Below are 22,817 nucleotides of genomic sequence, written 5' to 3' on the forward strand. Positions count from 1 at the left end.
AGAAATTGACAGGATTAAAATCAACTGGTATAAATACAGATGTAACAAGACAATAAAAAACAGAACCTGGCTGGAGAACTTGGCTAGAGATCCGGGCTAGGCTGCTGATCAATTGAACGCTGTCTCCGTGTCATTCCTTCTTCACCGACTCTGTCCACACCTTTGGGGACCCCTGGACCTGCGGGGGTTGGACCCCAACACCCGCCATCATTGAATTGAAGATCATGCTGTGCCCCCCGAGGCTCCGCTCCCTTTCACCTGCATCGCCTTCGCCCACGGAGGCCTTTCCAGGTCCCGGCCACAGCCATTACTGAGGTCTCTACTGTTTCTTCAAGACCTCACCAAACAACCATGTCATCAGAGTTGAGCAAGAAGCAGAAGCGCAAGGAGATTCCAAGTGATGGAGCTACAGAGGAAGGAAAGCGAAATCGTTCTGACCCCGAGCAGGAAGGCAAATACTACAGTGAGGAGGCTGAGGTGGACCTGGGGGACCCTGGAAGAGACTATGAGCTGTACAAGTACACGTGCCAGGAGTTGCAGCGACTTATGGCCGAGATCCAGGGCCTGAAGAGCAGGGGAGGCAAGGATGTTGCAGTTGAGATTGAAGATTGCAGGATCCAGGGCTGTGTTCATTTCATGACTCTAAAGAAGCTTAACCGATTAGCCCACATCAGGTTGAAGAAAGGACAAGATCAGACCCATGAGGCCAAGCAGAAAGTAGACGCCTGTCACCTGCAGCTCCAGAACCTGTTGTATGAGCTGATGCACCTGCAGAAGGAGATCACTACATGTCCGGAGTTCAAGTCAAAGCATGAAGAAATTGATCTGGTCAGTGTAGAGGAGTTTTATCAAGAGGCTCCTCCAGATATCAGCAAGGCTGAGATCACCATGGGAGACCCTCACCAGCAAACCCTTGCACGTCTGGATTGGAGCTGGAGCAGCGGAAAAGGTTGGTGGAGAAGTACTGAGAGTCCCTCTCCAACAAGGAGAAGATCCTTAAGGAGACTGAAGTGAAGAAGGAATACCTGAGCGGCCTCCAGCCTCTCCTGAACAGCATCATGCAGGCTTCCCTCCCGGTACAAGAGTACCGGTTCATGTCTTTCGACCAGGCTCACAAACAGTATGAGACGGCCAGACACCTGCCGCCTCCCCTCTATGTCCTCTTTGTCCAGGCCACGGCGTATGGGCAGGCCTGTGATTAAACACTGTCTGTGGCGATCAAAGGCAGTGTGGATGAAGCCAAGGCCATGTTTAAACCTCACGAGGAATCCCAAGATGACCAGAGCGACTCGGATGCCGAGGAAGAGCAGACCATGGAACGCCGGCGACCCACCCTGGGAGTCCAGTTGGATGACAAATGCAAGGAGATGCTGAAGAGGCACCCGCTGTCCGTCATGCTGGACCTGAAGTGCAAAGATGACAGTGTGCTTCACCTGACCTTTTACTCTCTCATGAACCTCAATATCATGACAGTAAAAGGCAAAGTGACAACTGCCACGGAGCTGATCACCCCCATCAGTGCAAGTGACCTGCTGTCTCCTGACTCAGTTCTGAGCTGTCTGTATCCTGGGGATCATGGAAAGAAAACGCCAAATCCAGCCAATCAGTACCAGTTTGATAAAGTGGGCATCCTGACTTTGAGAGGCTATGTCCTTGATTTAGGACACCCCTACTTGTGGGTACAGAAGCTGGGTGGCCTCCACTTCCCTAAAGAGCAGCCCCAGCCCACGGTGATCGCTGACCACTCGCTGAGCTCCAGCCACATGGAGACCACCATGAAACTGCTAAAGACCAGAGTGCAGTCCCGCCTGGCCCTCCACAAACAGTTCGCATCCCTGGAATCTGGCATTGTACCAGTTACTAGCGATTGCCACTACCTCTTTCCTGCAAAGGTTGTCTCTCGCCTGGTGAAGTGGGTGACGATTGCCCATGAGGATTACGTGGAGCTGCATTTCACCAAAGACATTGTGGAGGCAGGACTGGCTGCGGACACCAATCTCTACTACATGGCACTCGTGGAAAGGGGCACAGCCAAACTCCAGGCAGCTGTGGTGCTGAACCCCGACTACTCCTCCATCCCACCCATTTTCCAGCTCTGTCTGAACTGGAAAGGGGAGAAAACCAACAGCAATGATGACAATATTCGGGCCATGGAGAGCGAGGTCAACGAGTGCTACAAGGAGCTGTGTGGGCCCCGGCCTGGCCATCAGCTCTTGACCAACCAGCTGCAGCGCCTGTGCGTGCTACTAGACGTCTACCTGGAGACCGAGATCCACGATGACAGCGTGGAGGGGCCCAAGGAGTTTCCCCAGGAGAATATGTGTCTGCGGGGTTTCAGGGGCCCCAGCAGGATGAAGCCATTTAAATATAACCATCCTCAAGGATCCTTCAGCCATCGCTGACCTGCTCAGCCTGTTGTTTTCCCCTGGGCCCTGGGAGCTGTGCCTCCGCTTTCTCTTCTGTTCCACATGTGTCTCCTGATAGTCTCCAAAGACAGGTTTTATGTTTCTAGCCAATTAAAGTGTCATCTGACCAAAAATAAAAAGATATAGGTGGTTAGGACTCGACTCCATTATTCAAGCATAACACCTAGTATTCACTAACACAATTACTATGTGATCACGCAGCCAAACTGTTACAACCGATTTACAGCCGTGATTCTCCAACTTTTATGTGCACCAGAATCACCTGAAGCTTGTCAAACACACCTTGCCTGGCTCCACCCCGGGTCAGTTGTGTGGGGCAGGAATGGGGTCCTTTAATGGACAAATGTAACAAGATCCCAGGTGATGCCGAGGCGGCCTGTCTGGGGAGTAGGCATCATCGCTGCTCTCAAAGAGTATATTATTATGGAAATGAATTTCAATCTGTGTCTGCAATAGACTATAGGATGCAGCTTATGTTGAAGTGTTGTTCTTCCAGAGGGCGGCAGCCATTGGAAGTGTGGCCATGTTGCACTTCTGCATGATCTCTGCCGATGGCACTGTGGACTTGTTTGAGTGAAGTCCTTGCAGACATAACATTCATTGTCACAGTTGTTGGGTATTGAGTTATCAGTTCTTTGAAGAAAAAATTTTGAGAAGGTGTGGAAGGAATCTGTTTCATAAAATTGCGCAAGGAAGCTCAGGACTAACCTTTGACTAGCAGGAGTTTTAAGTATGCTATGAGAAATCTGTAAGGAAGAGTGAAATGACCAGATAGTGAAAGAAACGTGAGCTTGCCACACAAGGATTTTGGTGTAGATTTTTGTCTTTATTCGATGATCTTCAACAAGTCACGATGGAACATTGAAGAAAGAACCCGCCATTGTTACACCCACATCTGGGTGTCGCTGTTTACATTCCTTTGTTGAGCCCATATCCTCATAACCTTTTTAGCAAGAATATGGGAGCACTTCTGTTTCATGGTCAAGACAGGATCAGAGGCCATGGATACTGACAACAGAATGGTCTGTTTCATTCTGTCTTTTTCCGTGTTCATATCTCCTGCTGCGTCTCGATTTATAAGCGAAACCTAGACAACCTACAAAAATGTGTTTTGTAGTTGATCGAGAAAGAATACAGAAAACATCGCTGTCATTTTTCGGTGAAGAAAGTCAATTTTGTACAGTTTATGTCAACATAAATAAAATGTGAATTTGTTTAAAAGAAAAACAAAACAGCGAAATGAAGACGGGGGTGGGGGAGAAGGGGGGTGGGGGTGGAGAGGATAAGAGGGAGGGGTTGACCTTTGCCATTTGAAAATGGCGGCTGCCAAGCCCCTGGAGCCAAAAGGGAGGCTGCCTAAACTCCCTTCTTTGACAGAAAGGATGACTCCTTTATTCCCACACAACTGTGGACAAAAGGAGGGGCCACATGCTAACCCCATGAGCTCAGGGAAGGCCTGTGTGGCGGTCTTGCAAACTGAAAGGCCTAAAGCAATCGATCGCAGGGATGGTCTGAAGGGAGACTGTTACTAATAGCAGTTGTGGTGGGTAGTCGTGGCCGAGGCCGGAGTCTTCCCTGACAAGGTCAGTGTTTACCTGAACCTATGGTCCTTTTGCATCTAAGACACAACGTACCTCTGAAATGTCAGAGGAACTTGTAGCATTAGGCCCCCCCCCGCCCACACACACACACAAACAAATGTATGTGGGCACCCTGCATGACAGAGACCATAAATTCCTTCATTGCTATTGTTATCACGAGTATTGCTGCCTGTTAACTATCTATCCTGCACCCACCAAAGGAAAAGAAGTAGGTGTGGCCCAGGCCGGTTTGGGTCAGTGGGTAGAGCCGATGTCTGCCTGCAGTGGACCTTAGGATCCCGGGTTCAATTCGGGTCCAGGGCGCATGCCAGCATGGGTCATGGGCTCGAGCGAGCCCCACTAAGTGGCGTGCAGTAGGCAGCCGATCCAAGATTCTTTCTCATGGATGATGTTTCTCTCTCCCTCCCTCTCCCTTCCTCTCTACAATCAATAAAAATGTTCTTTTAAAAAGAAGTATGCGTTTATCATTTTACCTTTAATGCAATCCCAGAGGTTCCCCCCACCCCCGATTTCCTTCCTCCCTCCCTCCCTCCTTCATCTCTCACCAGTGGATTTCCTGTAACTCACTTACGTCTCCTCCTTGGATTGTCACTTATAAAACAAAGTGACACCCCGGCCGGTTTTGGTCAGTGGGTAGAGCATCGGCCTGGGGACCAAAGGGTCCTGGGTTTGATTTCAGTCAAGGGCGCAGTTCCGGGTTGGGGGCTCAATCCCCAGTAGGGTGTGTGTGTGCAGGAGGCAGCGGAGGGGTGATTCTCTCTCTCTGTGGATGATTCTATCGCTCCCTCCCTTCCTCTCTGAAATCAATAAAAATATATTAAATAATAATTTTAAAAAAGAATGAATAAAACAAAGTGAAAAACAGCCATTCTCTGGAGCATTATCCCAACCCCTTGAGATTCTGCTTCCTGGCAAGTGTGGACAGCTTGGCTCAAGTAAACTCATAAAAGTTCTCTACGGGTTTGAATGTTTTTACGTGAACAAGACATATACACCTGCTGGTTTCTGAGGGTGAGGCAACAGAATCTGTCCATGAGGTCTGCTGTGAAACTGTAAGAAAGAAAGAAAGAAAGAAAGAAAGAAAGAAAGAAAGAAAGAAAGAAAGAAAGAGGAAGGTCCTTGGTTCAGAGGAGTCTGTTTCTGCTATCAAAGGCCAGGTCACCCTTAGAAAGAGTGTAGGAAACAACAACAACAACAACAAAAACAAACAAAAAGACAGAAGTTGGATTTACAAAGAGAAAACAGACAGAAGCCAGAAGCGAACCTAGGGATGCTCCGAGGACTGTGAGAGGGTATCTCCCTTCTCATCACTCACACTGCTTTTGGGAAAATGGCAATGATCCTAAGAGGTGAAGGTACTGAAGCTCTCGGAGACACCGACAGACTGGGGCTACTTTACTCGTTCTTAACCCTACCCAACCAAGTCTCCCTCTCCCTGGGAGTCAAGCTTGTGTGCCAACAGCGGTAGGTAGGGGTACCTAACCGACCGAGGGCTGTTTTAAAGTCAGAATCTGTCTGCTTTCAACCAGGAAATGGGACAGGACAACCTATATTTTCCTGGTCAAATTGGCCCCAATTCACCTGATAGGGAGAGAGAGGTTTGTCTTTGTCTGTCTGTCTGTCTGTCTGTCTGTCTGTCTGTGTTTGTCTTTAAGCCAGTGATGCCAACATATGTTGGTTGTTGCTTTTTGTGTTTTTTGTAGCAGGGTCATGTGTATGTAGACCTCAATGAGCCAGAGAAAGGAAGAAAGAAAGAAAGAAAGAAAGAAAGAAAGAAAGAAAGAAAGAAAGAAAGAAAGAAAGAAAGAAAGAGAAAGAAAGGAAGGAAGGAAGGAAGGAAGGAAGGAAGGAAGGAAGGAAAGAAAGAAAGAAAGAAAGAAAGAAAGAAAGAAAGAAAGAAAGAAAGAAAGAAAGAAAGAAAGAAAGAAAGAAAGAAAGAAAGAAAGAAAGGAAGAAAGAAAGAAAGAGGAAGGTCCTCGGTTCAGTCCTGACTATGACTTTCTGGGGCAGGGCACTGCACGGCACACCCAGTCCGTCACCGCCAGTGGTGTGGTTTGTGGTTTCCAGCCAGAAACCCCTTTGTGGTCCACTTCAGTCCACCTCATACCTTTCCTGGCCGGGGAGAGTTCCTATGGATCACAAGGACAAACCCAAAGGAGGACAAAGTTCAGAATGCCTAATTCACGTCTGCCCATTTCTACACGACACAGCCGTCCCTAGTGTCCAAGTGACTTGACCTACATTTTTTATGTCTGAGAAAGAAGTTTCCATTTGAGGTACAGGTACTGCTTTGTGTTATTTATAAATGAAGTGTCTCCATTCAAAGTGCTAGTATGGCGATGCACTGCCTTCCATTCACACCCCTCTGTCTGCGGACTGCGCAAGCGCTGTCCCTGAGTTGGCTCCGCCCTGTGACCATAACGAACCAACCCGGCCCTCTGGTCGACCATCCTTTGAGGCTTATAAAAGCGGTCGCCAGGAAGCTGGCACATGACAAGGACAGGTTGCATCGTCATCACGTCATCACCAGGGTGGTGGGGACGCAGGGTCAGCCACGGGGGTTGGGGATGGGGGCTTTGAAAGCTTCTCTCTTTCTCTCTCTCTCTCTCTCTCTCTCTCTCTCTCTCTCTCTCTCTCCCCCCTGGCAGTCAAGAAAGACAGACACTCCCAAGATGAGGATGAAGGACTGTCAGTTAGACTTTGAAATATCCTCCGCTCGGGAATAAGGGGCGATTTAGGAATTTTCTTCCAGTGACCACGCCCCGCACTGTGCTGCCCCCGCCAATGCCGCCTGAAAACATCACTAAAGGGTTGAAGGGTTGATAGTAATAGAAACAGGAAGGGTAAGCATTGCAACGTGTTTTCTGGGGTTTTGTTTGTTTGAGAGACCTATAAATGTATAACGCTGTGAAAAGTCTTATGTTCCTGAATAACTTTAGTATTTTGGTCAAAGGAATTTGGATGATTTTCCTGGCTGCAAGCAGGTTAATTCCTCAACCCCAGGCTGACAGGCATGGGCTAGGAGGCCCCAGCAGCTCTGTTCCTCTGCTGTGTGGACAAGCCCTTCTGGAATTGGGGGCCTGCCTTGTGCCCTGAACCCTCCTGACACAAGTCCTGAGACCTGTGGGTTCACCAGCAGCACCAGGAGGACCACTCACATCCAGGTTCAGAGCAGCAGCAAGTCCCCTTCACATCAGGGGTTAGTGGACCACGTAGAAAGTAGCATTGGATCCACCCACTGAGCAGCCACAATGAGGTCAGAGATGCCCAGGGAGAAGGAAAAACCTGGAGGAAGTGATATAATGGTGCTGAGCCCTGCAGCCCAAACGCATCCCAGCAGCTCCAGTGTCTGATCCTGACCCCTCCGCACCTTTTTTCATCAGGAACTGAGGTGTAAAGTGGGGGAGACCGTTTATTACATGACGGAGGACCAGAGAGTGGCCTTTGAAATTGTCTTTATTTCTGAACATTCCTTTACAACCTTCCACCCTAGGATTAACTCCCACAGATGCACCTCGAGCCTAAATCCCCACCCCTTCCTCAAGGAAATCAGATTCATGTTTCTGGTTGTAGACACTTTGTGTTTAGATCCCATGAACTCCCCAACCTTTGTCCCTGCAATCCTGTACCCGGGCTGGGTCCATCCCTTTCCTCATTCACACTGAGCAGGAACATGAAACATGAGTGGCCCTGCATACTGCACCCCAATCCGAGGTTTCAGGTTCCAGGGTCCTAGAAGGAAGCCCTTGTTAGGTGCACCTGGCGAGCTGGGTCACTAGAGGGGCACATCACAGGCCCCATGTCATGAAAATGCCACGTCATAAACCTCCCAAGAGCTATAGGACTTGTGACAAGACGGATGGTCCTGGGTTGTCCTAACTCCCTCAGTGTCCTTGTGAGCTCAGCCCGGATCGGGGCAACTCTCTCCTGGTCCACAGTCTGGTGCGTCCTGTAACACTCCAGGGGGATGGGGTACAGCTCAAGCTCTAAACTGCGCAGCCCAGCTGTGTGTCACAGCAGCTTATCCTTGGTGGCCATGGAGAGGTGGTTCTCAGAGATGGTGAAGTCCCTGAGCTGGTGACAGCGGTTCATGACAGGCAGGTTGCCTCGACTTGGGAGTTCACCATCCCACAGTTATCCAGGCCCAGGTCCTGGAGGCTGGGTGCCACTGCCTCCAGCAGAGCTCGGAGAGACTCGGGACTAAAATCAGTGAGGTTGGTGCCATACAGACCCAGGGACTTCAGCTGCCTGAGGTTCGGGCACTGGAACAGGTGTGTCAGGTCTGAATGTGTCAGCTGCGAGCAAAACCATATGGAGAGTTTGTCCAAGGGGGGCTGCAGGCACCTGGGGAGAGATGGAGCGATTAGTTCCTGGGGACAGCAGTGGTAAAATGAGGGGGGCTTACAGGTGGAGGAAGACCGATTTGTGCAAGCCCAGGGCTGTCCTGACAATCTGATGAAGGCCAGCACCCAGGACACCCAGTCTCCTTTTAGGATGGGTCAAGTTCACAACATCTCCAGAGCTTCCTTTCCTTAGCTGCCAAGCAGAGCACTGCTCTCTGGAGGGGGACTGGACATAAGGAAAACCCTGGGAATCTGCTCAGAGAGCCTCCCAGTGTCTAGGTCAAGGGTAGGCATCCGTGAATCTTAAATTTGGGAGTCAAAACCAAGAATGCTCTCAACTCAGGCTTCCTTTTGTCCATTGCTTGGTTCCAGGCATCAAACCTCTGGGCCATAGGAGGCTCTTTCATCTAATGCCTAAAAGGAACAAACCTGGCCCTAGCTGGTTTGACTCAGTGGACACAGCTTTCGAATGTCTCAGGTTCAATTCATGGTCAAGGGCTCAGATCTCTCTTGCAGGCTCAATGCCCGGCCCAGGTTGGGGCATGTGCTGTAGCATCCAATCGCCTCTCTCATACATCGGTATTTCTCTCTCTCTCTTTTCCTCCATTTCACTCTTTAGAAATCAATGGAAAAATATATCCCCCGGTGAGGATTTAAAGGAAAGGGAGAGAGTGACCACAGGAAGAATCTGCGGCATCAGCTGGGAGGCAGTCTGCAGAGGCGACTTCCACTACAAACCAGCTCCCACTCTTTGCAGTCCTTTCCCTCCCGCTCCCTTAGCTGCAGAATACTGCCTTTCCTTTCTACTATTGACCTTCCTGGAGCCCAGGACGACCTCTGACAGATGGGGAAGCTGAGACAGGCTCACGTGTGTTCACATGCCTGGTGGACAAAGAGCTCTCTGTGTCCTAGAGTCCCCGACAGTGAGGGACCTGAGCACGGGGTTCCCTGTGGAATCTGAGCCAAGCCTGGGGTGAGGGGGCCAGTGAGCAGCTCAGCCATGTGTGTAGGGTTTGCTCCTTTTCTCAGCCTGAGGGAGGTGTAGGCTTAGGTGTGGGTGTAATTGGACAACTGATGAAATTGATGGGCAGACGTTGGGTTATAACTTCAAAATTCTGGCAAAATAAAATAAGATCGGTACACACACACACACACACACACACACACACACACAGGTACTTACTGAGAATCTTAGTCTGTGGTGTAATGGCATCTATACTAATAAAGGAGTGATATGCTAATTAGACCAGACATCTTCCAGACATTCTTCCAGACAAAGCCATGGTGGCGGGGGCCAAGGCAGAGGCGATTAGGGTGATCAGGCCAGCAAAGGAGAGCATTTAGGCTTGACCAGTCTGGCAGGGTAGGGCAGTTAGGGGCAATCAGGCCATCAGGGGAAGGCACTTGGGGATGACCAGGTTAGCTTGGGAAGGCAGCTGGGAGCAATCAGGCCAGCAGGCAGAGGTGGTTAGGGGTGATCAGGCAGGCAGGAACGTAGAGGCGTTTAGGGGCGGTCAGTCAGGCAGGCAGGAGAGCAGTTAGTGGCATCAGGCAGGCAGGCAGGCAGAGTAGTTATGGGCGATCAGTCAGGCAGGCAGGGGAGCAGTTTGTGGCATCAGGCAGGCAGGCAGAGTAGTTATGGGTGATCAGGCAGGCAGGCAGGGGAGCAGTTAGGGGCATCAGGCATGCAGGCAGAGTAGTTAGGGGCAGTCAGGAAGGCAGGCAGGGGAGCATTTATGGGCATCAGGCATGCAGGCAGAGTAGTTAGGGGCGATCAGGCAGGCAGATAGGTGAGCGGTTAGGAGCCAGCATTCCCGGATTGTGAGAGGGATGTCCCCCAAGGGGTCCCAGATAGGAGAGGGTGCAGGCCAGGCAGAGGGACTCCCCCTCCCCCCCCTTCCCAAATTTCATACACCAGGCCTCTAGTTATGATATAAGAACGATGTATATTTCTCACTTAAATCCTGCAGGGGGTGCCCTTTTCTCTGTCTCCCTGGGAGATTCGGGCTCTTTGCTCTCTGTGTGTCTCCTGTACTGTGAGTGTGAGTGTTGCTTTGTGTACATGAGGCAGGAAAGGGTGAGAGAGAGAAATCCCTAGAGAGACTGTGTCCATTGGTCAAGTCTCAGAAGTAGTTTGACTGAGCAACATGCCAGGCCTGTTCTTCCCATTGGACATTGTAATGCTTTATCTTCTCATTCCAGGTCGCCACACATGATCCAATAAGGAAACCAGTCTCATCTACCATTACCGTGGCTTCTGCTCCTCCTATGAGCTCTGTGTGAGGACTCACATGTCCCAGCCGTGTGAGCACAGTGAGCGTGAAGCGCACATGTGCTCACAGCACCCCTGACCTCTGTTCTGTAGTAACGTCCACTTTCCTCTCTCCCAGGAGGAAGCAGAGGCAGAGAGTGGGAAGCAACATCCCCAGACAGCACTAAGCTCACTCCTCAGTGACCTTGACACCAGATCAGAGCTGTGTGGTCCAGAGGTCTGAGTTCCCACCACCTGCCCTGTGCTCCTCCCCATGGTCCTGTCACCATCCTGTGTCCCAGATGAGGGAATGGGGTCCTGAGAACTCAATGCTGGGGGTGCCAGTGTCCTGAGCCCATGAGGGGGGAGGTGAGAGGAGGAACAGATCTGGAGATGCAGGAGCTGAGGGTTATGGGGATTCACTCTCCCCTTCCTGTGCCACCTGCACTGCAGTTTCATAAGCTGCACCCATTGCTCCTGAAGGGAAAGGACATTTGGTGACTGGGATTTTTAAAAAACTGGAGTCTCCCTGCTTGTACGTGGTAATGGTGTCAGGGGCCTATAGGGGCATGAAGACCCTGCCTCCGATGGACATTACTCACTGAACCCACCCATGTCCATCTTAGGGCTGCATCTGAGGGACCCTTGTTATCTATAATAATAAAAGCATAATATGCTAATAATATGCCAGCCAAAGGAAGGCAGGTGGAGTGGTTAGGGCAAAGAGATAGGCAGGCAGAGTGGTTAGGGGTGATCAGGCAGGCAGGCAGAGTGGTTAGGGGTGATCAAACAGGCAGGCAAGTGATGAGGGGTGATCAGGCAGGTAGGCAAGTGGTTAGGAGCCAGCGGTCCCATATTGGGAGAGGGATGTCCAACTGCCAATTTAGGGCTGAGTGGGATCCTGCTCAGGCCTAAATTGGCAGTCAGACATCCCCCGGGCATCCCTGATCACGAGAGGGTGAAGGTGGGCTGATGGACCGCCCTTCCCGTGCACAGATTTTGTGCACCAGGCCTATAGTTTAGTCATAAAAGCTCCCACAGCTTTGATGGGACGCCTGGGTGAAGTGGTGCTCAGAGCAGCAGCCAGGTGCTCCTTCAGGGAGACAGTGGGCAGAGAGCGCCCCCTGCAGGAGGAGGGGCAGGGCCTGTCCCAGGCCCAGGCCTGGCTCTCAGGTCTCCGCCCCAGGGAGGAGTCTGGAGCAGAGCAGCTCAGTGTTGGGGACTCCCCTTCTCCCTGGGGTTTCCCTTCTTCATCTCAGATTCCCTGTTGACTCCTCCTTCCCTGATACACATGAGGATGCCTCACTGCTCACTCCCATTGGGTGTCTGGTTTCAAGAGAAGCCAATCCGCCTTCCAAGATATAACCTCTCAGAGGACCCGCCTGGACTCAGATGGTCCCAGGACACCAAGGATGCGGGTCCTGAGGCCCCCCACCCTCCTCCTGCTGCTCTCAGGGGCCCTGGTCCTGACCCCCAGCTGGGCCGGTGAGTGCGGGGTCGGAGGGGGCGGCGGTGCGGGGAGGAGCGAGGGGAACCGGCTGTGGCGCGGGACCTTGTCCAGCCCCGGCCCTGCCCTCCGTCCGCCCCCCAGGCCCCCACTCCCTGAGGTATTTCTACACCAGCGTGTCCCGGCCCGGCCGCGGGGAGCCCCGCTTCCTCATCGTCGGCTACGTGGACGACACGCAGTTCGTGCGGTTCGACAGCGACGCCCCGAATCCGAGGATGGAGCCGCGGGCGCCGTGGATGCAGCAGCCATGGGTGGAGCAGGAGGACCCGGGGTATTGGGAGGAGCAGACGCTGAGGGCCAAGGGCCACGCACAGACTCACCGAGTGGGACTGAAGACCCTGCGCGGCTACTACAACCAGAGCGAGGACGGTGAACCGCGCGCCGGATCGGTCACGACCCCCCTCCCCACGGACGGGCTGGGGTCGCCCGGAGGGTCCGGGTAAAGCGTCACCCCGAGGCGGTGGACCCGCCCGGCCCCCACCCGGGAGGACCTCGCGGGGACTTTGACCGGATGTCACTTTCAGTTTTAGATTCAGTCCCTGCGGGGGCCGGGCGGGATGGGACTGACCTTGGGGGCGAGGTCAGGGTCACACTCCATCCAGTGGATTAGTGGCTGCGACGTGGGACAGAGGGGCGCCTCCTCCCGGGGTAGATGCTTATGCCTATGACCGCGCTGACTACCTCACCCTGACCTCCTGGACCGCGGCCACCATGGCGGCTCAGATCACCACCTGAGAGACCCACAGGCCCTCATGTCAGACCACAGGCCCACATGTCACACCCACAGGCCCCTCATGTCACACCCACAGGCCCCTCATGTCAGACCCACAGGCCCCTCATGTCAGACCCACAGAAGTGAGGCTCTGTCACCTCCGTCCTCCTCTGGTCCCCAGAGCTGGTCACAGGTCCCATGGGAGGGAGGCCCACCTGTGGGAGGGGTGGGAGGACCCATCAGAGAAGAACAAGTGGGTGGGGATAGTGTGGATTCATCTTTGGAAAAACAAAACCCAAAAACCTGCACAGTGAGTGGGAAGTGAGAGAAGAAATGGAGAACATTTTAATTAAAATATTTATCTAATGACTGCAAAGGGGAGGAAGAGGGGCACTGTCAGCAAGAGGTGAGGGGGCACCCTGAGGGCATGTGCGGCCTGAGGAGGTGAGGGCTGAGCCAGGCGAGTGTGTGAGGGCAGAGCCTCCCAGGGCCGCCCTGTGCCCACAGCCAGGCTCTGAGGGGCAGGCACTGAGCTGGACGGGAAGGGAGGGGCCGAGTGTTTAGAGCAGGGGTCCTCAAACTATGGCCCGCGGGCCACATGCAAATACAAATATTGTATTTGTTCCCGTTTTGTTTTTTTACTTCAAAATAAGATATGTGCAGTGTGCATAGGAATTTGTTCATAGATTTTTTTAAACTATAGTCCGGCCTATTGATGTGCTTTGTGAAGGGAGACGCTGAGGCAAGCTTGGCGTGCAGGATGAAGTTAGAGAAGCAGAGGGCTATTGCTAGTCAGGCAAGTAGCCAAGCCCCCAAAGCTCTCATGGCTTTTATTTGGGGAGTACAGCAAATGACAATGGAGTACAGCAAGTGACATGACTAACAGGCATGCTTATGAGATCCTCTGAGCTAAGTTATACATGACACTATTAATTTCCTATGTTATACAAAGACCCTTTCCACCTGCAGCAGTGCGCCCTCCCTGGCTCTCCATGCCCTCATGGACTATTTATCACCTCAAGGAAAGTCCTGCCTCTGAACAATAAGTCTTGCGTGCAAGACTGTTATAACGTGGCCCGCTTGCAGGCCCCCGCCTTTTCCTGGCAGAGCGTCCTCTTCTAGTTCACTTCTCATTCCACTTGTCCAGCTACACTGGCCCTCCAACGGTCTGAGGGACAGTGAACTGGCCCCCTGTTTAAAAAGTTTGAGGACCCCTGCTTTAGAGAGAGGGCAGGAAAGAGAGACTGAGGGAGAGAGACCCTTCTCCCGCTGGCCTCCTGCCCCCTGATGGGGGGGTGGGGCTGCTCCTGGGGGAGCCTGTCTGGGAGCCTGCGCACTGTGGGGGGAGGGGTGGCGCCCCACCATCTGATCCCCGACCCGGGCCCGCAGCTGACAGGCTGATGGTCAGAGAGCCTGGGGGATGGTCCCCTGACACAGAGGCTGCTGCCCTGGCTGGGCCGCCCAGCGACTATCGCACCGCCCTCGGGGTCCTGGGCGCTGGTCCTGGGCAAGGGCCTCGCTGGGCGCAGACTCCTCCCCGTGGGAGGCAGCAGTCCCCGCATATCTCCTTCCGGGGACCTCTCTCCCTCTCCCTGCCCCTCCCTCCCTGCGCGCTCTCTAAGGAAGAGAAATCACTGGGAAACGACCTCCCGTGAGAATTAACCAAAACATATATAAACACAGTGTGTGAATGTGTGTGTGTGTATGTGTGTGTGTATGTGTGTGTATGCTTGTATGCGTGTGCATGGGTGTGTATATAAATATGTGTGTGGTGTGTGTGCGTGTGTGTGTGTGTGTGATCTCATGTGAGTGTCCCTCAGGTACCTGTTGGGCTGTGATCACACCTTCAGCGCCAATAAGGACAGGACAGAGCAGGGCGGGCTGCGGCCAAAGCGCTCGCTTCCTCGCCGCCCATCCTCCCCGCGGGGCCGCCGCCAACCCCGAAGACCGTCCGCTCAGACACCGGGGGAGGGGGCGGCTGCCGCGTGAGCGCCTGCGACCCGAGGGCCAGGAAGGGGCAGCGGAACCGGGGTCCCCACCGCCGCCCCGGGAGCCCCTGGCGTCCCCTCAGCCCCGCCCCCAACTCCGACCTTGACCCCGACTCAGGCTCGTAGCTGCCAGAGGCCGGCCCGGCCTCGTGGGGCTCGGCCGAGGGGCAGGAGCGTCGGCGCTGGCGTCGGGGCGCTCACCGGGGTGCCGGGGGCACCGGCCCAAACTCAGCCGCCAGCGGGGCGGGCGCAGGCCCAGCTCTCCCCGCGGCGCCCGGGCCGCGTCCCCAGAAGGGCTCCCACCGGGGCCCCGCGGCCGCCCCCGCTGCTCGCTGGGCGCCGGGTCTGGGGGCTGCGCTCCCCGGGAACCACGACGCCTGCGCGGGGCCGGACCCGGAGCCGGACTCCCCTCCCCCCAGCCCGCCCCACGGCCCGGCCTCCCCCAGCGCTGACCTCCGCGCCGCGCCCGGGACAGGCTGAGGCCGAGGAGCCGAGGAAGGACGGCGGACCGTGTCCCGGACGCGGGTGGAGGGACTGGCGGGTCCCAGGAGGGACAGTCAGGCGGCCAGGGACCCGGAAAGGAGGCTGCGCGGCTCCCAGCAGCTCTGTGTGTCTGAGTCCTGGGCTGGTCCTTCCTGCCGCCCCCTCCGGGAAGGCTTCCTGGGTCTCCCTGCGCCCCGCGGGCCCCCTCGCGTCCCGGGCGCTGTGTCCCCAGAGGCGGCGGGAGCTGGGAGCGGCGTGCGCTGTGCTGTCTCCATGGACGCGCAGGGGACAGACCTGCGCTGAGCGATGGCGAGTCCCAGAGACGCGGTCGGTGACTCAGAGCAGCAGCCGCTCCATGTGGAGGGGAAGGGGCTTCTCCCACCAACAGAGTCACCTCCTCCCCAAGTCGCCACGCGTCTGGGGGCGGCCCTCCTCTCAGTCTCACAGCGGGAGGCCTGTTGGAGGGGACGCGGCTGCAGAAACCCCTGCCTCCCTCCCTCCCGCTCTGCCCTGTCCCCGTGGGAACCAGCCCCGGCCCCTCAGCAAGGCCACCAGCTCTGGCTCCCGGGGGAGCCCCCTCTTTCTGAGGGAGAGGGAGGGGCTCCCTCCTGCTGAGCACAGTTTTCAATGAGAAAAGGAGCCGCACTGATCAACTGTCCTGATCACAGAGGGAGAGGCCATGGCCACACACACAGCCCAGAACGCGCAGGATCCTGCGAAATGGGTGCCTGTGGGGTCAGTGCCCTGAGGCTCACACTCAGGGAGAATGCATTCAATTATGGGGACAACACACACACATTATAGAGAAAACAAACAACACCCCCACTTTAAAGCCTTGAGGTTGGGCCCTGGGAGGCGTGGCCTTTGGGGTGAACATGCCCTTTGCTGCCCCCCGTTGGCGCCCGAAGGTGTGGCTGCAGGAGCCGCCTCCCTCCGGCGGGGGCCGCTCTGCACAGGGAACTCGCCACAGGCCAGCGACTCAGGTGAAGCTTTAAAGGCCCAGGAGCTCCGGGCGGACGCTTCCCACTCAGCTCCCGGTGCTCCTCACACTGAGGTGCCCCGCAGGCGGGAGCTGCAGGAGGCAGATGGGGAAGGGGGTCAGAGGCCCCACCTCCACGGAGGTCATGGCAACGGGGCCCCAGCTCCCACTCATCCTCCGCGCAGACTCCCTGGGGGAGAAGCAACCAGGTGTGGGGACCGGAACCCCAAAGGGAAGAGGAGCCTCCTGCGCTGCCCGCAGCCAGAGCTGGGGACCCGGAGCCGCGTTCACCCCGCGGAGGCGGCCGCACCTCCCTCCTGGGAGGGGCCCCCGCGGGTCGGGGCCCAGGAGGAGCCGCCCCAGCACCAGGCCCGGCTCCTGGGCCCCTGGTCCCGCTCTGGGGCCTGAAGGGGGACAGCGCCACCCGCGCTGCTGCGCTCACGCTCAGCAGGTCTGAGGTCCGCCCTCTCCTGGGACCGTCCTCAGGGCGAGGCCTTTGGGGGAGAAGCCGGGCTGGGCCCCGGGCGCCATGGATGGGAACCCGGGCCGCGGGCATCCACAGACCGAGCCTGAACTGAGAGCTGGGCAGACGGACCGCTCTGCTCCGGGGAAGCGGCGGGGAAGGTGGACGAGCTGCTGGAGACCCGCACACGCACAGCCTGGAGCCGCGCAGCCCTGGGGGGAGGAGGTGGGGGAGGCGGGTCCTGGGGGCGGACGCACCCCGACAGGGAGGAGCTGTGCCCCTGGAGCAGCAGGTGCCCGCGCCCTGGGCCGCCCGCGGGAGCTGCAGAGGAGGCTCAGGGGACCCATCCCTGCCTCCGGGCCGCACTTGGAACTCAGGGCCAAGGCCCACCTACAGCCTGAGCTGCTACAGACCGTGGGCGGCTGCGGGCCCAGCGGGCCCGGCCACAGGCGAGTCCCAGGCGGCCCTGAGGGCCCTGCAGACCCGCGAGCAGGGGGTGGGGGTGGAGGGCCGGGGGGGGGGTAGGGGGCGTTCAGGCGCGTCGGGCCTCGGTGCTGCGTGGGGGGCTGAGGGAGCCGCGCGTCGCAGGGGAGGCCCCGGCAGAGGGCACCCCGACCTCAGGCTGCTTCTGTGGCCTCCGGGCCTGAAGACTCGGGGACCCCGTGTGCGCCCCGCTGCAGCTCAGGGCCCAGGAGCCGCCTGGGCGGCGACCAGTTCCCTCCCCGGGGAGGCCCGCAGCCTGGACCGGCCCGGCCCTCGTCCTGCCCGCGTTTGGGGGGCGGGTCCCGGGACTCAGCCTCGAAGCCAGTGCAGAGGGCTCCTCCCGGAGGGTGCGGGGAAGGGGACACGGAGCAGAAGGGCCCAGAATAAACCAGGGACACAGCCCACAACCCCCGGGTCCCAGCAGCAGCAGCGGAGATGGTGGCAGAGCCCCCGAGCTCTCCCTGCGGGCGGGCCTGGGGAGCAGGAGGCAGCCGCACCCCGCCCCCTACTCCCTTGCCTGGTTGCTGACATCAACAGTGTGTTTCCCCTCCCTCAGACTGATACTCCCATCATTTCCTTTCATCTTTCCCAAACCGATGGATTTTAATTTCTATTTTTCTTATTCCACATTCTCATTCTTGTTCACATGTGTTTATTACAAATACACTTGTTTGACGTTTGTATTTCTTCTTTTCCACATTGTTCCCTCATGTGCGTTACTTGTGGATTGGGTGGTGGATGCTGTTAGATATTGGATTTCAGAGAGACGGAGAAGCAGCCCCACGGGAACTGGTCTGACACACGAGGCCTCAGTGCTGTCGGGAGCTGGCCCGGAGCTCACAGCTGGGCCGGGTTCCTCTCCTGTTGGACACAAGTCACCTCTCAGAGCGTCACCCTCAGACCCGGCCGCCCTGAGGCCCTGACAAGGGAGACAGAGCAACACCCACTCCCTGCGTCTGAACACAGACACACACAGGGCCCCGCGCAACTCACAGAGGACCCCACAGATCCCTGAGCTAGCTCCTGGCAGCGAGGCTGCTTCTTCCCAGAGGCCCCTCCACCCTCGCTGCAGGCGGCCTTGTCCCTAGATGGTCACTGAGCTGCCCACCCATAGAGCTGCCCCTCCTGACACCCCATCTAGAGCAGCCTGCTCCCCAGACCCTCCCCCAGGCCGCCCATCCAGAGCCCACACCCTAGATGTGTCCTCTCTCCCCCCTTCACACTAGGATGCCCCATGGTCTCCGTGGGATGCGTTCTCCCTCCAGCAATGATGATGAACCCACCTCGCCTGCCCACAGGGAGCCTCCTGGCCTTTGACTGAGGAACACTGGGCCACGGGACCCTTTCTCTGTCAACATCTTTGTGCGGCTCTGACTTTGATTCTGGCCCTGAGTTTGTATCTCTGGGGTGTGAGGTCGACATAGAAAAGTTTCATGTTTTCCTTCATGGTTTTTCATCTTTGGGTCTTGAATGGAGAAATTTTCGTTACACAAATATAAAGGCTTCATTATAATTTCACCTGGGGGAGAGCATTCCAAGGGCGAAGGAAAACAGAATTGTTAGAATACTGGGGGAAATTAAGGGGAGGAGCAGTAGGTAAGGGATTCTAGGGTGGAATCTAAAGGTGACCTCCTCTGCTTTATGTTCTCTCAGTATGTGCGGGGCCTACAGGGAGCTGCTGTCTGTTGGGTTCAATATCCATTTTCTCTTGCGGTAAAGCCCTGTGTGCCTGCCCATGTTCACCAGGTGAACAAACACAACACCAAGGTCCCAGGTGATGGACACAGGATGGCTGCAGTGAGAAGCGTTTGTGAACCCTTCACCCTTAGGGGGTAACTCACATTTGAGTTCATGCTTGTGCAGCTCGGTGTTAAATGCGTATTAATTACACTCTCCTGGCAGCTGTGAGTGAGGGTGTATCTGAGACCCACACACACCACTGAAGTCAGTGACACATGAAAACCCATGGCTTCCACGTGAAGACAACTGTCACCTCCATCCATCTATGAGCCACACGGTGTCCTGTGGGGGCAGAGACTGAGATAAGAGCATTTAGCCGGGCGCTGTCTCCTGTGGGAGCTCCATGAACACCCTGGCGGCTGAATTCAAGGTCCATGACATGAAAGTCCCCCTGCTCTGCACAGGAGCCACGTGTCAAGGGCTTAGTGGCCACAGCAGCTGGTGGCTGCCACGTAGGAGGAACCGACGCAGAGCGAGTCCTCACTCACAGAATGTCCTGCTGGACAGACTGCTCTGCACAGGGTCGGGGCCTCAGGTCAGAGCACTCGGCCCATTTGCATAAAAGGGCCTGGTCTGGCCGGTGCAGCCAGTGGGGTGAGCACTGTCCTGGTCACTGGAAGGTGTCAGGTGTGACCCTGGGTCAGGGCGCAAAGGGGAGCCAACCAATCAGGGATTCTCTCTCGCATCCACATCCCTCTCTTTCTCCCTCTCCCTTCCTCTCTCTCTAATGCCAATGAAAACATATTTTTAAAATTCAAAGGAGTAAAATAAAAGGGCCAAGATGGCTTCTCCTACAGACACGTCAGGTTTCTGTCTGGGATGTGAACGCACACTCAGCTGGGGTGGAAAAACCACATGGGTGTCTGTGGGCCTGGTGTCTTCAGGCACAAACTGCTCCCTGTCCCAGAGGGGACACCCCTGTCCCTCCACCTCCCTCCCAGGCTGAGGACACTCCCTGTCGGATTTCCAGGGTGAGCTCTCTTCTAGAAGGTCCCAGGGGCAGTGCTATGAGCTCAGTTTTGGGGTGCCGGGATCCCCTCCCTTATGCAGAGGGATTCTGGGAAGAGAAGAGGAGGGAAAGGCAGGGCCAGTTGGGATTCTCTCCCTGGTTTATCCAGATCAACCTTTCTCAAAGTGTGGTCTGTGGAACACTGAAGTATCCGAAAGCCTTTCCTGGGAGGTGGGGGGTCAGCACTGTTGCAGGAGATGAAGGACATCCTCGCCTTTTCACTCCGCTGACATGGGCGCTGAGGCCAAGCTCAGCACGAATGGGCTGACACCCGACCTCCATGGTCCTTCCTCTTCCCCAGCACTGACCTGCAGAGAGAAGACAGACAGACAAAGAACAAAACCAGTTTCGCTTTTAAACGATACAACACGATTGATGGAGGTGAAATTATTCTCTTTACTAAAGGCTCATCCTTCCATCCACATTTTTAAAACATTGTGGCCTCCAGTGGAGATGCCCCAAAGGTGAGCACAGTGCCTGCATCGCCCACAACCACAGGACAATGACCACCACCCTCCCCACAACCAGCATTCAGAGCCGCCTGGAATCCGCCCAACAGGATCCTACAGCAGCCAGACTCAGAGCCACAGAGAGCAGACTGCTGGCTGCTGGAGGGCAGGGGAGGGACTGGGCACAGCAGGTGAAGGAGGAGGAAACACAACATGGTCCTTACAGTGTGGTCAAGGGGAGGGAAAGGACAGCACAGGGAACACAGTCAATCACATTGTACCAACTACATGTGAGGTCACATGGTACTAGATGTATGGGGGCGATCACTGTATAAGTTATATGAATGTCTAACCGGAGTTGTACACCTAAACTCATACAATATTGTACATCAACTATATTAGGAAAATTAAAAATATTTTTAAAAAGAAGACATATGTATGTTGCATTCATTACACAAATGAATTAATTTCTTAACTGTCTTTAATAAAAATGGAGGATAAAAAAACCTTATATGATGTCCTGGAAAGTACACAAAAAAACACTTCTGCCACATTCCCACGTCTCATGTACCAGGGAGATCATGTGTGGGCCCTGAGTTAGCCTCTTTCTCATGGGATCCCATGTTTACTTTTTTAAAAAATTATATTTTCTTGATTTTTTACAGAGAGGAAGGGAGAGGGATAGAGAGTTAGAAACATTGATGAGAGAGAAACATTGATCAGCTGCCTCCTGCACACCTCCTACCGGATAGGGCCCATGTTTACATTAAAAAAAAAAAATTGAGCCCTAGCTGGTTTGTCTCTATGGTTGGAGCATAGGTCTGTGGACTGTAGGGTCCCAGGTTTGATTCAGGTTGAGGCCACATGCCCAGGATGTGGTCTCAATTCCCAGTAGGGGATGTGCAGGAGGCAGCAGATCCATGATTCTCTCTCACTATGGTTGTTTTTATCTGTCTCCCTCTCCCTTCCTCTCTGAAATCAATACAAATATATTTTAAAAAATTTTATTTCAGAGAGGAACTGAGAGGGAGACAGAGATGGAAACATCCATGATGGGAGAGAACCACGGATAGGCCGCCTCCTGAATGCCACCCACTGGGGATCTAGCCTGCAACCCTGCAGGAGCCGCACCGGGAATAGAACCCTGGCCTCCTGGTTCATAGGTCAATGCTCAGCCACTGAGCCACACCCGGCCTGGCCCATGTTTATGTAACAGAACGAATGGCACAGACACTAGGATTGCTGAGATTTGGTGAACTGGCTCACACTTTCTCAATAATGAACATGAATGCCCAAGCTGGTTTGGCCCGCTGGGTAGAGCATCAGCCTCCAGACTGAAGGTTTGATTCGAGTCAAGGGCACATGTCCAAGTGGTGGGCCCAATCTCCAATGTGGGCCCAATGCCCGATGGGGCGAGCAGGAGGAGGCCAATCAAAGATTCTCCCTCATCATTCATGTTTCTATCTCTCTCCCTCCCTCTCCTTCCTCTCTGAAATCAACAAAAATATATATTTTTTTAAATGAACATGAGCTTCTCCCTTCAGGAAACATCACCTGGCAGGTGCCAACTGACAGTCCTGTTGTCTTGATACAATGTCAGCCCCCAAGAGAAAACCAGAATTTTGGAACAAGGTGTGTCCCACCACATGAGCTAGACTGCTCCCCAGTGCTGACACGCTTTTCTAGGGGGCTCTGTGGGAACAGCAACACCTGTGAGCTTTGATGATGTCATTCAATGCATCAGCACGGGAAGGTCTCTAGGACTTAGAGACACAAGGCATCACTTTACATAACCTGCATGAGGACCAGAGCCACCCAGCAAGACAGCCCTGGAGACTGTGAGAGAACAGAACAGAAACTATTCAATATTCCCCACCCAGCGGGGCTCGGTGGTTGAACATTGACCTATGAACCAGGAGGTCAGAGCTCAACTGTTTGTCAGAGCACACGCCTGTGTTGTAGGCACCATCCCCAGTGTGGGGCCTGTAGGAGGCCACCGATCAATGATTATTTCTTATTATCGATGTTTTTATCTCTCCTTTCCTCTTCCTTCTTCTCTGAAATCAATATAAAATATATATATTTTAAAAACATGATTCCTGCTATCATCTCGCAGGCAGTGAGCATGCGACGTGGATTAATAACTGTTTCACTCTGTGTGACTCCATGAGGGTCACTATGATGACGTCACCACACACACAAGGTTATCTGGGCGCCTGCCTGTGTGTGAGGCCACACAGAGATGGGGACACCAAAACCTTGGAAAGTCCCTGAACAGCACAGCGCCCGGGCCAGGCCTCGGGGACACTGTGACGGGCGCCCCGCGCAGGAGGAGGGGCAGGACCGAGTCCCAGGGCCCAGGCCTGCGCTCAGGGCTCCGCAG

At 54.9% G+C, this 22,817-nt stretch overlaps 2 protein-coding genes and 1 pseudogene across 2 annotated transcripts in view; 2 read left to right on the forward strand and 1 right to left on the reverse strand.

Annotated features, from left to right (window-relative positions):
- The window catches only part of LOC138999567 (saoe class I histocompatibility antigen, A alpha chain-like), a 372,085-nt gene that overhangs the window by 29,677 nt on the left and 319,591 nt on the right, over nucleotides 1-22,817 (reverse strand). The gene's annotated exons all lie outside the window — the stretch shown is intronic.
- On the forward strand, nucleotides 352-2,402 carry LOC138999536 (THO complex subunit 5 homolog). The gene is given in 2 exon segments (XM_070401674.1): nucleotides 352-928; nucleotides 931-2,402. Coding segments are annotated over 2 exon segments (2,049 nt in total).
- LOC139000153 (saoe class I histocompatibility antigen, A alpha chain-like) lies at nucleotides 12,034-12,863 on the forward strand (annotated as a pseudogene).

Source organism: Myotis yumanensis, unplaced genomic scaffold (assembly GCF_028538775.1).
Source record: "Myotis yumanensis isolate MYYU_CA2020_CCGP unplaced genomic scaffold, mMyoYum1.0.hap1 SCAF_23, whole genome shotgun sequence".
Lineage (NCBI taxonomy): Eukaryota > Metazoa > Chordata > Mammalia > Chiroptera > Vespertilionidae > Myotis > Myotis yumanensis.